General features: G+C 50.3%; 1 protein-coding gene across 1 annotated transcript; it reads left to right on the top strand.

The window, feature by feature from the left end:
* Nucleotides 1–858: 858 nt before the first annotated feature.
* On the top strand, nt 859–13620 carry LOC105467450 (potassium two pore domain channel subfamily K member 18). The gene is made up of 3 exons (XM_011717060.3): nt 859–1081; nt 4477–4605; nt 12821–13620. The coding sequence occupies exons 1-3, from the start codon at nt 859–861 to the stop codon at nt 13618–13620; spliced, it is 1152 nt and encodes a 383-aa protein (XP_011715362.3).
* The last annotated feature ends 522 nt before the right edge of the window (nt 13621–14142 follow it).

The raw sequence follows: 14142 nt of genomic DNA, 5'->3' as shown, positions 1-14142 counted from the left end.
AAACTTAGGGTGCGGGGTGGAGGTAGCTGGTGTTGGATGAACCTGGATTCAGTACGACCAAAAAAAGTTGCACGCTGGCCTACTCTGAACTGAAAATTGAAAGCTGGGGTACCTTTTCTCATGGCAGACAAAGGCATAGCTGAGGAAGTCCAAATGCACAAGCACAGGCCTCGCCCCTGCTTGCATCACATCTACTAATGCCCAGCTGGCTGGAACAACTGAGATGACCTGCTGTAAAGCCAAGTTCAAGGAAGTACTCTGCCCACCGTGAGGCCACGGCAAGAGGGGGTATGCAGCAGGGCAGTGAAGCATGGGGACCAGTAATTAGATCCACACAGGATAAAGGTCCTTTGGAAACTACTGAGCTCTGGCCGCATTAGTTACTCTCGTTACTATTACTATTATTAGTTACTACTATTATCACCTGTCCAGGAGACCAGGTACCCTAAGCCAAGTGGTGTCACGGGCAGCTCTCAGGAAAGAATCACTTGACTAAATGCCAAAGATCAGGTTTGGGATCTGCAATTCAAAACTGCAGTTTGGGGATAGAAAAGATTAAACGAAGCACAAAACCACCACCACACTATCCTCCCAAAGCCCCTTCCAGGCAGCTCCAGGGCCGGCCCAGCGGATCAATAGCAATCTGGGGTGCTAGGGAGGGCGCCATCTGAGTAGTTCGGATGAACTGAACATGATGAGTTGCCGGCTGCTTCCTGAGTCCTTGGGGAAGCACACGCACCATCCACTTAGCGCTGGAGCCTGGCTGTTCTCCGGGCACTCCTACCCCATCTTCCTGGCGGGGCTTAGATGCTCCTGCCTCTTCCACCAGCAACTCTTGCCCTGCATGCTCCAGGGAGGATGGAGGCCTCCGGGCACCCCCAGGCCAGGAGATGCTGCCCAGAGGCCCTGGGAAAGCTCTTTCCCGGCCTCTGCTTCCTCTGCTTTCTGGTGACCTACGCCCTGGTGGGTGCTGTGCTCTTCTCTGCCATTGAGGATGGCCAGGTCCTGGTGGCAGCAGATGATGGAGAATTTGAGAAGTTCTTGGAGGAGCTCTGCAGAATCTTGAACTGCAGTGAAACGGGTAGGTGCCTCACCGGGACAGGGTGGGCCTTTTCTCCGTGGTGGCATCAGTCCCCTGAGAGCAGAGGGCTGCCTTCCAGGAGGCTGGGTCTGGGAGCTGCCTGCCTGGATCCTCCTCATGCCTGGGCACTTTAGGCGAGTAACTGCTTTCTGAACCTCTGTTTTCTTCTTTGAAAAGTGGGGAGACTAACCACCTTTTGGGGTTGCTGCGAAGAATGCAGGAAAGGCCCTGAGCACCCAGGAGGTGCTCGGGAAAGACCAGCTCCCCTTCCTGTGTCTCAGCTCCCAGCCCCATCCAGACCAGCAGCCTCAGGGGAGGGTGGATTACTGGGAATTGGGTGGGGTGGGGTAGGGTGTGTGGGTGAGCAAATCTGGGCCTGGGGTTGGGGGGCTAAGCTGCTTCTCAGGACTATGTCTGCCTGACCCAGGATTCAGTTTGCAGGGGTGAGAAGTTAGGGAACAACCCAAATTCGGTTTGAATCCCAGCAGGAGCACCAGCCCCCCACACCCCCACTTCCTGTTTTAAAGTCCTTTTCTGCTGTCTGGCTCAGGTGAGTGGGGAGGTGCTGTGAGAAGACCTGGGGGAGGGGCGGGGGTCCTGGCTTTTGTCCCGGCTGCTCTCCCAGCTTGCTCCGCAATCTGTGGAGGCAAAGCTTTGTTCTCTTTGGGCCTCAGTCTGCGGGAGAGAAGGGGATCCCCAATCTCAGGCCTGGCGGTCACAGGGACCCTGTGAGAAGCAGAAGAGACAAGGAACATTCTGGCTCTTGGAAGATAGAAGGCACTTTATAGTGTCCTTATTGCATTTTCTTTGTATTTATCACTTGTTTCTACTCTGTGTTCCACAAAGGAAGCTTGTTATTATATTCAACAGAGCAAGATAAAACAAGGGAGAGTAGATAAATGAAAGACAAATGAAACCAGACTCAAAGTCAGCAGAAGAACAGGGTGCAGGGAGCTCCTCCCCTCCCACTCTGGTGTGGGGGCTCCTTCAACATCCCCGACCTTGCTCTGGGAACAGGTGTGGCTCCCAGGGACAAGAGGCTGGTCCAGGGAGGCAGAGTACCCTGTCTGTGGAGGGTCCTACTCCCTGCATCCTTGCCAGACGGGAGCCAGCCTGCTCAGTGAACCTGGGAAACTGCTATCAAAGGGACACTGTACCATCTCAGGGTCTAGACTACCAGCAAGTTCAAGGCTCTCCAAGCCAGCAACACATCAGAATCACCCAGGGAGACTGCCTAGAGTACACATTCCCAGGCTCTTCTCCAAACCCACTTAATCAGGATCTCCAGGGCTGGGTTGGGAGTCTTAAAGTTTCCAGGATAAGCACTGTGGCTCACGCCCACAATCCTAGCATTTTGGGAGGCCAAGGTGGGAGAATCAGGCCTGCGCAACAAGGCGAGACCCTGTCTCTACAAAATGTTTAAAAATTTAGCCAGATGAAGTGGTATGCACTTGTAGTCCCAGCTACTTGGGAGGCTGAGGTAGGAGGATCACTTGAGCCTGCGAGTTTGAGGCTACAGTGAGCTGTGATTGTGCCATTGCACTCCAGCCTGGATGACAGAGCCAGTCATGTCTCAAAAGTAAATAAGTAAAAATAAAGTTTATCAGGTGATTCCAATGCACAGCAGGGTATGGGAACGCAGAGCTGGTCCCACTCCATTTGGAACCGATTTTCACTGGAGATTAAAATGTTCCATAAGGGTTAGTTGCATGTAGACCCTGTGGCAAACACTTCACACGTTCTCTCACCTAATCCTCACACGAAGCCTATATGTTGGGTAGAAGTTGTCCCTCTTTTACAGATTAGGAAATTGAGGCCTTGGGAGGTTAAGCAATTTGTCTAAGTTCGCAAACTAGAAAAATGGACCCAGGGACTTAACCCCATGTATTTGGATTCCAGAGCCTGAACCTTTCACCACCATCTCAGGCTGTCTCTCTGATGGGGAAACTGAGGCTCAGAAAGCAGCCTCTTGTCCACAGTTACAGAACTTGTCAAGGTCAGAGCTGGGTCTGGAATTGAGGTGCGTAGACTCCCAGGCTGGTGCCAGTTAAAAGGAATAGTGACTTCCTGCTGCATGCCAGGCTCAGTGCCATTCTCTTCAGGCTGAACTAGTCTAGCAGGTGGCCTCTGGGGTCCCAAAGTCCACTGGCTGCCCAGGCCAATTGAGCCATTCAGGAACCTCTCTGGGAAACCAGGATTCCCAACCCTGCTATTAGCCCTGGAACCCAGGTTTAGGAAGTCAAGTTTTCCCAGCCCTGGAGGAGACACTCACAGGTAGCTGGTGTCCAAAGATCACAGTATGATGGTATGATGATCAAACTCCATCAAGTTTTTATTTTTATTTTTCTAGACACAGACTTGCTCTGTCACCCAGGCTGGAGTGCAGTGGCGCTATCTCAGCTCACTGCAACCTCCACTCCCCAGGTTCAAGCGATTCTCCTGCCTCAGCCTCCCAAGTAGCTAGGACCACAGGCGTGTGCCACTAAGCCTGGCTAATTTTTGCATTTTTAGTCGAGACAGGGTCTCACCATGTTGAAAGACTGGACTTGAACTCCTGATCTCAAATGATCCACCCACCTTAGCCCTCCAAAGTGTTGGAATTACAGGCGTGAGCCATCATGCCCGGCAAACTCCATCAAGTGTAATAACCTCCAGGAGTGGGAATGATTTGCATCTGTGTAACAGCTTGCTTTTCCTAAAAGCCTTTTGCTTTTAGTACTTGAGAACCCTGTGTGAGAGGCAGAGCAGAAGTTATCTTCCTTTGAAAGATGAAAGAGGCGGGGCGCGGTGGCTCACACCTGTAATCCCAGCACTTTGGGAGGCCGAGGCAGGTGGATCACGAGGTCAAGAGATTGAGACCATCCTGGCCAACATGGTGAAATTCCGTCCCAACTAAAAATACAAGAATTAGCTGGGCAGGGGTGTGGTGGTGCACCCCTGTAGTCCCAGCTACTTGGGAGGCTGAGGCAGGAGAATTGCTTGAACCAGGGAGGCAGTGGTTGCAGCGAGCCAAGATCACACCACTGCACTCCAGCCTGGCAACAGAGCAAGACTCTTGTCTCAAAAAAAAAAAAAAAAAAAAAAAAAAAAAAAAAAGAAATGGAGGTTCAGAAAAGTAAAAGGCAAAGACTACATAGCCCCCCATGGGCCTCTCTGTTAGGTGCTTTTCTCACAGGGCTAAGTGGCCTCCTTATCTCCATGGGGACCAAAGGCAGGACCCAGGCTGCAGAAATATTTTAAAGGAGGGCTTCAATCACCAAGCTTTGGTGTTGATACTGACCACAAGGCAAGGGGGCTGCTGGTCCTTGGGGAAGACTATCCCCCTTTCACCGGGGCGGGGCTTGTCTTTACCAGCAGAACCTTTCCCTCAAACTCTTGGTCGTGTCTTTCTCCAGTGGTGGAAGATAGGAAACAGGATCTCCAGGGGCATCTGCAGAAGGTGAAGCCTCAGTGGTTTAACAGGACCACAAACTGGTCCTTCCTGAGCTCGCTCTTTTTCTGCTGCACAGTGTTCAGCACCGTGGGTAAGTGCAAAGCCACAGGCCCCCTCACGGTGGCCCTGTGAAGGGTGGGCTTCTGGGTGGCAAAGGACACTGGAATTGGGGTGTGGAGATGGCCCTCCTCTCCCTCTCTTCTTCCCTCCCTTCCTCAAATCTATATTGCACACCTACAAATAGCAGCTGCACTGGCCGGCACTTTTGCACTGAAGATGCACCAGGCCCTGTTATAAGACCTTTATGCTGATTAGCTCCTCTAGTCCTCACCATGAGGTGGGTGCTGTTATTGTTCCCATACTCCAGCAGGTCTGTCAATTTCAAAAAGTCACACAGTTCATGTGCGTTTGAACCCAGCCACTTGGGTCTAGACCCAGCACCCTGCTCCCTCTCTGTATGCATAACTTTCTATGCACCTGGCACATAGAAACTGGGAGGGAGATGCTTCCCCACCCTTATGGGCAAAATGTTGGTTTAGTGGCCCCTTTGAGGACATGACCATTGTGGCTGGAGGGCAGAGAATGGTCAGGAGAGTGGTGGGGGATGCTGCAGCAGAGCTAGGCCTCCTGGGCTGAGGGTGTGATGCCGCTGGGTCAGCAGTTAACTAAGGTCCCTCTGGTGATTAAGGGCTCACTCTGAGCTGGCTGGCCCAGCCCCAGCTTCCCTTCTGATGGGGCAGCAGTGGGGCCAGGTTGCAGGGGCCAAACCAGGCCTGGCAGGAGCCTCCCCTGCCTGGGCAGGGGTCACAGGAGGTGATGGAGCTGCCCTCAGCCACAGGGCCGGAGCCCTTGGGTCAGAGTCCCCACCAGGAGCGTGGCCCATCACTCAGCCCGTGCCCTTCTCGGCTGGCAAAAGGGACTGCGGGCCCTCTCCTCCTTCAGGAGAGCAAGTGCTCATCCCTAGGAGGGCCTGGCCCACAGGGGTTGCAGAGAATGGATGGGGCCCCTCATGCTGAAGGTCAGGGTGGAGCACAGCGGCCAGCCTGGGTCGAAGCTGTGTAATCTCCAGCAAGGGACGTCGCCCCTCTGAGCCTTTTACTGGGACCCGTAAGCACTTCTAGACCTGCCTCTCAGGGTTGGCTGATGGCTATGCATGTAAATGGCAGCCAGGATGCCTTCAGCAGTGACGAACAGAAAACCCAACTCAGCTGGCTTAAACTGCAAGGAGAATGTCGCCTTCCAAGTCAGAAGTCCAGTGTGAGGACGGCTCTAGGCTGATACGCAGCTCATGTCCAGTGCCCATTTGCAGTCACGGCACTGGACATCAGGTTTTCTCCATCCTTCTGCCCACTGGGCCACATGAGGCCACCAAGGTCCACATCCCATCCGAGCATCACTGTGTCTTATACAGAAAGGGGGGCTGCTGTCTCTCTGCATGGTTCATCAGCAGCAACGATGTCTTCCCGGGAGTCTCCCACTGGGCCTCCCATCCACCTCTATGCTGGTCCCAGGCAGGGGGATTGGAGCACCAGGATGACTAAGACTAATCGGATCTGCTCCTAAATCAGCTGGGGGAGCAGTGGGTCTGCAGGGAAGAAAGGAGGGAATGGCTGCTGGGTGGGCAACTGGGCACCCAGCCTCAGAAGTAGCCCCCATGTGGTTTCTCCCGTTCGCCTGAATGCTTTTTTTTTTTTTTTTTTTTTTTTTTTTTTTTAGGTGGAGCCTTTTTCTGTCACCCAGACTGGAGTGCAGTGGCACAATCTCGGCTCACTGCAACCTCCACTTCCCTGGTTCAAGTGATTCTCATGTCTCAGCCCCCAAGTAGCTGGGATTACAGGTGTGCACCACCACACTCAGCTAATTTTAATATTTTTTACTAGAGATGGGGTTTCACCATGTTGGTCAGGCTGGTCTCGAACTCCTGACCTCAGGTGATCTGCCGTCCTTGGCCTCCCAAAATGCTGAGGTGCTGTACAAAGGGGCTAGAAGCTATTTAGTTTACTTTATCTTTTTGTTTTCCTTAAGCTTTTTTGTTTTGAGACAGAGTCTTGCTCTGTCGCCCAGGCTGGAGTGCAATGGTGCCATCTCTGCTCACTACCACCTCAGGCTCCCAGGTTCAAGCAATTCTCTTGCCTCAGTCTCCCAAGTAGCTCGGATTACAGGCACCTGCCATCATGCCTGGAATTTTTTTTTTTTTTTTTGAGACAGAGTTTTGCTCTTGTTGCCCAGGCTGGAGTGCGATGGCGCGATCTCGGCTCACTGCAATCTCTATCTCCCGAGTTCAAGCAATTTTGCTGTCTCAGTCTTCCGAGTAGCTGACTATGCCATGCACGGCTAATTTTTGTATTTTTAGTAGAGATGGGGTTTCATCATATCCATCAGTGTGGTCTTGAACTCCTGACATCAGGTGATCCGTCTGCCTTGGCCTTCCAAAGTGCTGGGATTACAGGCATGAGCCACCACACCAGGCCATGCCTGGCTAATTTTTGCATTTTTGTTGAAACAGGGTTTCACCATGTTGGCCAGGCTGGTCTTGAACTCCTGACCTCAGGTGATCCACCTGCCTCGGCCTCTCAAAGCACTGGGATTATAGGCGTGCTCCACCGTGCCCAGCCTCCTTAAGAATTTAGATTGGTCCAGGTGCCCTGGCTTATGCCTATAATCCCAGCACTTTGGGAGGATGAGGTGAGAGTTGGATACCAGTCTGGGAAATACAATGAGACCTCGTCTCTACAAAAAATTAAAAAATCAGTTGGGAGTGGTGACGTGCACCTGTAGTCCCTGCTACTCAGGAGGCTGAGGTGGGAGCATCACTTGAGCCCTGGAGGTTGAGGCTGCAGTGAGCCATGATCATGCCACTGCATTCCAGCCTGGGAGGCAAGAGTTGGCCTGGATGGCAGAGTCTGTCTCTGGCAGAGTCTGTCTCAAACAAGCAAACAAACCCGAAAAAACCTTAGATGCATCTGAGGCAGGATTTCTCAACCTCAGCACTATCAGCCTCTTGCATGGGATAATTCTCTGTGGAGGAGGCTCCTGTGCAATGTAGGATGTTGAGCAGCATCTCTGGCCTCCACCCACCAGATGCAATAGCACTTTCCCCACTGTCCCCACCCATTATGGCAGCCACAAGTCTCCAGGCATTGCCAAATTTCCCTTGGGGGACAAAATTGCCCCCATTGAGAACTGATCTATTGCAATCGTTGTCAAAATGTGGTCCCTGAGTAACATCGATATCACTGGGAAACTTGTTAGAAATGCAAATTAATTCTCAGGAGCCATTCTAGACCTACTGAGCCAGACACCATGGTTGTGGGGCCTAGCAATCTGTAGTTTAGAAAGTCCTCCATGTGATTTGGATGTGTGCTAATGTTTGAGAAGCATGCCCTGGCTGCATGTCAGAGTCACCTGCAGAGCTTTTGCAAGCTCCCATGTGCGGACTCTGCCCTAGACCAAACAATTAGAATCCCTAGGGACCAGGCCCAGGCATCAGTATTTTCCAGGACCCTCCAGGTGATTCTAGTGGAAGTCTAGGCTGTGAGTCACTGATCTAATGGAAATGCATTAGCTTGGCTTAAATTCCAAGAAGGCCATGCTACTGCCCATTGTACAAGTCAATTAGGACATCATGCCGCCCAGAAATTACAACTGGAAGAGGATGTTGGGGAATGTTCCGCACTGTCCAAAATCAATAATGGTGTTTGAAAGTCCCTCTGGTAATACTGCTTCCTGCCCTGCATCTCTGGATCATCTGAAATGCACCTGGCCTTAATGCTAAGAACAGGATACCTGACAGGTGTGAGGTCAGTCAATCCCCAGTCATTCCCAACTGGGTCAGCTGTCTTGGATTAGAAAGGAAAGTGCATGGGCTATTAAGTACTTACAGGCTAAGTACAGTGAACTGATTGTATCAAAATATATGAATGCATTCTAAGAAATAATGAGTTCCATTATGCATTTTGGCATTCAGTAATTAGGATAGTTAATACATTCCATTTGTAGGGGTTGTGTGCTCTCTGAGACCTGCTTCCTTGAAACATTTTCAGGAATGTGACATATTGCATATTTTGGATTACAAAAGTATCTCACCCAGAGGCAGCCAAAAAGGCTTTGTTTATAATCCTGTAAACCCACCTTCACCAACGACAGCAGTGGATTCCGGTGGATTCACAGTGCCTGCTCTGTGCTCGAATCCCAGCTCCTTTCAGACACTCCAATCCAAACCATCCTCTTGTCTTGAGATTTCTGCCAAAATTGTCTAGCCAGTCTCTACAGGTCTCTCCTCTCAGCTCCTGCCTTAGCCAAAGTCCCCTTCATCTCTCACCTGGGCAGGAACCATAGCCTCCCCACTTATCTTCCTGTGTCCATCTGAAGCCCTCCAGTTTACTGTCTGTGATGCAGTCAGGATGATCTTTTCAAGATGCAAACCAAGTCAGGAGTGGTGGCTCACTCCTGTAGTAAGCCCAGCACTTTGCAGGGCTGAGGTGGGCAGATCACTTGAGGTCAGGAGTTCAAGACCAGCCTGGCCAACATGGTGAAACCTTATCTCTACTAAAAATCCAAAAATTAGCCAGGCATGGTGGTACGCCTGTAGTCCCAGCTACTCAGGAGGTTGAGGCAGGAGAATTGCTTGAACCCAGGAGGTGGAAGTTGCAGTGAGCCAAGGTCACGCCTCTTCACTCCAGCCAGGGTAAAAGAGCAAGATCCCATCTTAAAAAAAAAAAAAGATGCAAACTTGATTTTGTTTCCTGTGGCTGCTGTAATAAATTTCCACAAACTCGGTGGCTTGAAGCAATAGAAATTTATTCTGTCAAGATCTGGAGGCCAGAAGTTTGAAATCAGTTTTACTGATTTCAAAAATCAAGGTATTGGCAGAGCCATGCTCCCTCTGAGGCTCTAGGGGAGGACCCTTCTTTGGCAGCTTCTGGTGGCTGCCAGCATTCCCTGGCTTGTGGCCATATCACTCTGGTCTCTGCCTCTGAGGTCATATTACCTCCTCTTCTCTGTGTGTAAAATATCTTGCTCAGGCTCTCCCTTATCAGGACAGTTGTAATGATACCTAGGGCCACACACACAATCCAGGATAACTTCCTTATCTCGAGATCCTTAATCATGTCTACAAAGACTCACTTTCCAAATACGGCAGCACTGACAGATTCCAGGAATTAAGACTTGGCTATATTTGGGGGCTGTCATTTTTCAGCCTTCCACACTGATCAAGGCGCTCCCCCATCTGCCATGGAAGCCGTTAGATGCTGCCTACCTCCTGGCCTCACCTTGCTCCCCTCCCCTACCTCCCTGTACACTGGCCACACTGGCCTTCTCTTGGTTCCTTAAACCTGGGTGACAGCTATACTCAGAGTGACATCTTGGTGAAAAATTAGAAAACCATATCCCTCACTAGGCAGACACAGCCCAGTGCCGCGAGCCCTGAGCTCTGAGCTTGGTAAGTGCACAGAGGCTAGGTTTCAGCTCCCAGTCACCCCCTTGGTATATGTGCAGTACACAAGTTGCCCCACTGTCGCTGTATGGATAGCCCTTTGTCGAATCTGCCATAGGGTCTTTGCACAGGCTGCTTCCTCTCTCTTCACCTGGGTAGTTCTTGGCCCCCTGCCAACATCAGCTCAAAAATCCCCTCACAGGGAAAATCTTTCCTGGGCCCAAATCCAGGATGGATGCCTTGCGGTTGTTTTTTGTTTTCTTTTGAGCCAGGGTCTTGCCCTGTCGCCCCAGCTGGAGTGCAGTAGCACAATCTCAGCTCACTGCAACCTCTGCCTCCTGGGTTCAAGTGATTCTCGTGCCTCAGCCTCCCAAGTAAGCTGGGATTACAGGTATGCACCATCACACCTGGCCAATTTTTGTATTTTTAGTAGACACAGGGTTTCACCATGTTGGCCAGGCTGGTCTTGAACTCCTGACCTCAAATGATCAGGAGCCTTGGCCCCCAAAGTGCTGGGATTACAGGCATGAGCCATCGCGCCCAGCCCAGGATAGTTGCCTTTGTTCTAATCATTCATGGTCTGCTTTTCCACTTCCTGTTATTGATCTCCATTTGTAATTCCATACCCATTAGTGTGATTTTTAAAATTAATGTCTGCCTCTCTTACCAAACCAGAGGCTCAGAGGGGTCATATCCCATATCCATTTTGCTCAGCGCTATGCCCCCAGTGCATGCAGTAAGCACTCAATAATGAATGAATGAATGGATGCATGCAAATACAGTTAACCGACACTGCCATCGAATGGTACCTAGTGGAACCAGCCAGAGTGGCATGGAGTGCTCTGGGATGGATGCAAACTGATGAGACTGTTTCAGGGCCACAGCTCCCTCCCGTACTTCGGACTCTGGTGAGGGTGGGCAACCTGAATACCCACCTGCTCTTGGACGGCAGAGCCCGAGGCCAAAGTGTGCCACAGGGAGCTGCACTTCTGGAGGAAGTTGGGGCTTAGCCAGCTGAGGAGTTGCCTTCAGATTAATTTACATAATTGGGCTGGGTTTTTCTGTATTAATCATCCTTTATGACATCAAAATTAAACACAGGCATTAAATATAAAAGTTTTGTCCTCTGCTTGTTGAAGTCATTGATGCTTGCCTGCTCCAGCATATCTAGCCACCCGTGCTGTGGGGTTTGAAGTCTGTCTGCTCCCGCCCCTCTGTCGGTGCAAGGGGAGGGGAGGGGCTCCCGACGGGGATGGAGACCTCAGTTCATCCCTTCCTTTGTTTTGCTGCCGGGTTCTCTCTGATTGAATGGTCCTGCCCCTGGATGCTCCTGAGGGTGACAGCACTGGTTGGGGACCTGAGAGTCCTGTGGATTTGACCCCAACTCCACTGCGTATCACGTGTATGCTCACGGACAAGCTACTTCGTTTCTCTGTGCTTCAGTTTCCCCACCTGTGAATGGTGATAACAATACCTCCCTATGAAGGCTGACTGACGCCCAGCCCACAGGAAGTGCTCACTAGGCAGCTAAGGTCTGGAGGGTGAAGACACCAGTTATCAGTTGTGCACTGTGTGTCAAGCACGGGCCTCATGTAATCCTCCCAGCTAGTCAATATGCAAAGTAGGCATTGTCATCCCCATCTTACAGATGAAACCTGAAAATGTGAGCAGTCAAGTAATTTTTTTTTTTTTTTTTGGGAGACAGAGTCTCGCTCTGTATTTTTTGTATTTTTTAGTAGAGATGGGGTTTCACCGTGTTAGCCAGGATGGTCTCGATCTCCTGACTTTGTGATCCACCCGTCTCGGCCTCCCAAAGTGCTGGAATTACAGACTTGAGCCACCGTGCCCCGCCGCAGTCAAGTAATATTATCATAAATAGTAGAGCTGGGATTCAAAGCAAGGTCAGTCAGAACCTAGATGCTGGGAGGCTAATTGCTTCATTAGGAACATGTTTGTCTAATCTGCTAGGCAACAAATAGCTCTGAGGGCAATTGTATTTTACTCATCTTCCATCTTTCTGTTTTTCCTTATACACACTGCTGAGCACACCGTGGGGACACAATAAGTGCCTCTTACATAGAAACAAATAGCCCAGTCCTCTTATGGAGGACAGGAGTGGCTTTTTTTTTTTTAAGATGGAGTCTTGCTCTCATCCTCCAGGCTGGAGTGCAATGGCACAATCTCGGCTCATTGCAACCTCCACCTCCTGGCTTCAAACGATTCTCCTGCCTCAACCTCCTGAGTAGATGGGACTACAGGCGCCCGCCACCACGCCTAATTTTTGTATTTTTAGTAGAGACGGGGTTTCACCATATTGGCCAGACTGGTCTCCAACTCCTGACCTCAGGTAATCTGCCCACCTTGGCCTCCCAAAGTGCTGGGATTACAGGCATGAACCACCACACCAGGCCAAGGGCAGCTTCTTAAAAGCCAGCACCTTCACAGAGAATAAAAGTGGCGTTGGATATGATTACAAAGCCATCCATCCTCTCTCACTTGTATTCATCCTGTCCTTCCAGGTCAGCTGAGGCCTTCCTTCAGGGGGTGCTCAGAAATGGCCAGAGCAGAATCAAAGGCAATCTGTCCACCCCAAACCTGTGCTGGTCCCCTGCCAAGGACATTTCAAGTCAAAGACCTGGATATCAGTTGCTCCTCATCCTAAAGGGAAGCTGGGTTTCACTCCTTTCCCTCCCAGCAAAGCAGGCCTAATGCCAGACCAGTGGCTGAATGCTTTGAGATGAGTATTTTCAAAAACATTGTGTAAAATGTCATGCCAAGGAGGGGAAATGGCAGAAGGTCTCTTTAAAGCTTTTTGCGGGGGAAAAGGGAAGGGGCCAGATGCAAACTCTAAGTCCATCTTCTTTTTCAGGCTATGGCTACATCTACCCTGTCACCAGGCTTGGCAAGTACTTGTGCATGCTCTATGCTCTCTTTGGTATCCCCCTGATGTTCCTCGTTCTCACGGACACAGGTGACATCCTGGCAACCATCTTATCCACATCTTATAATCGGTTCCGAAAATTCCCTTTCTTTACCCGCCCCCTCTCCAAGTGGTGCCCCAAATCTCTCTTCAAGAAAAAACCAGAACCCAAGCCCGCAGATGAAGCTGTCCCTCAGATCATCATCGGTGCTGAAGAGCTTCCAGGCCCCAAACTTGGCAAATGTCCTTCACGCCCAAGCTGCAGCATGGAGCTGTTTGAGAGATCTCATGCACGAGAGAAACAGAACACACTGCAACTTCCCCCACAAGCCATGGAGAGGAGTAACTCGTGTCCTGAACTGGTGTTGGGGAGACTCTCATACTCCATCATCAGCAACCTGGATGAAGTTGGACAGCAGGTGGAGAGGCTGGACATCCCTCTCCCTATCATTGCCTTTATTGTTTTTGCCTACATTTCCTGTGCAGCCGCCATCCTCCCCTTCTGGGAGACACAGTTGGATTTTGAGAATGCCTTCTATTTCTGCTTTGTCACGCTGACCACCATTGGGTTTGGGGATACTGTTTTAGAACACCCTAACTTCTTCCTGTTCTTCTCCATTTATATCATCATTGGAATGGAGATTGTGTTCATTGCTTTCAAGTTGGTGCAAAACAGGCTGATTGACATATACAAAAATGTTATGCTATTCTTTGCAAAAGGGAAGTTTTACCACCTTGTTAAAAAGTGAAGGGTTCATTATCTCTCAGATGACAGACACTGGCTGAGCTGGTTTTCTTGTGTTGTCTTTCAGGGTCATGTAGCCTGTCACCTGAGACCCTGAGTCTTGGAGGCAAATCCCTTATGAGAGCCGAGTTCACTCTTGAGGCCCTGCAGAAATTTGGCCAATGCCCTTTGTGTCAGGGCATTAGGAAAAAAACTATCACCATTCCCCAAAGTCCAATTAATGTGTCTGTCCTCCTTTTTTAAATGCACCACCTCATGTAGATGAAGCAACCTTATGGATGCCACTGCTTTTCTTGAAATATGAGAAACAAAACATCTTTATTCTTGGAAGTTGTACTTTCAGTTAAATTAAAATCTTCCTGAGCTGTTCTTTGTTACCCAAAAAAGAACTAGTGTGAACATCCTCTTTTCTTGAATGACTGCATGAGTGCATGTAAGACCAGCCCAATCCCAGCCCCTGTAAAATACACAGATGTTGGGTGTCACCAAAATGGTAAAGTAGAAGCAATCTGGCTTCACTGCCCCC

This window comes from Macaca nemestrina, chromosome 9, assembly GCF_043159975.1.
Source record: "Macaca nemestrina isolate mMacNem1 chromosome 9, mMacNem.hap1, whole genome shotgun sequence".
NCBI classification, from domain to species: domain Eukaryota; kingdom Metazoa; phylum Chordata; class Mammalia; order Primates; family Cercopithecidae; genus Macaca; species Macaca nemestrina.
This window is presented reverse-complemented; position numbering and strand designations above follow the sequence as displayed.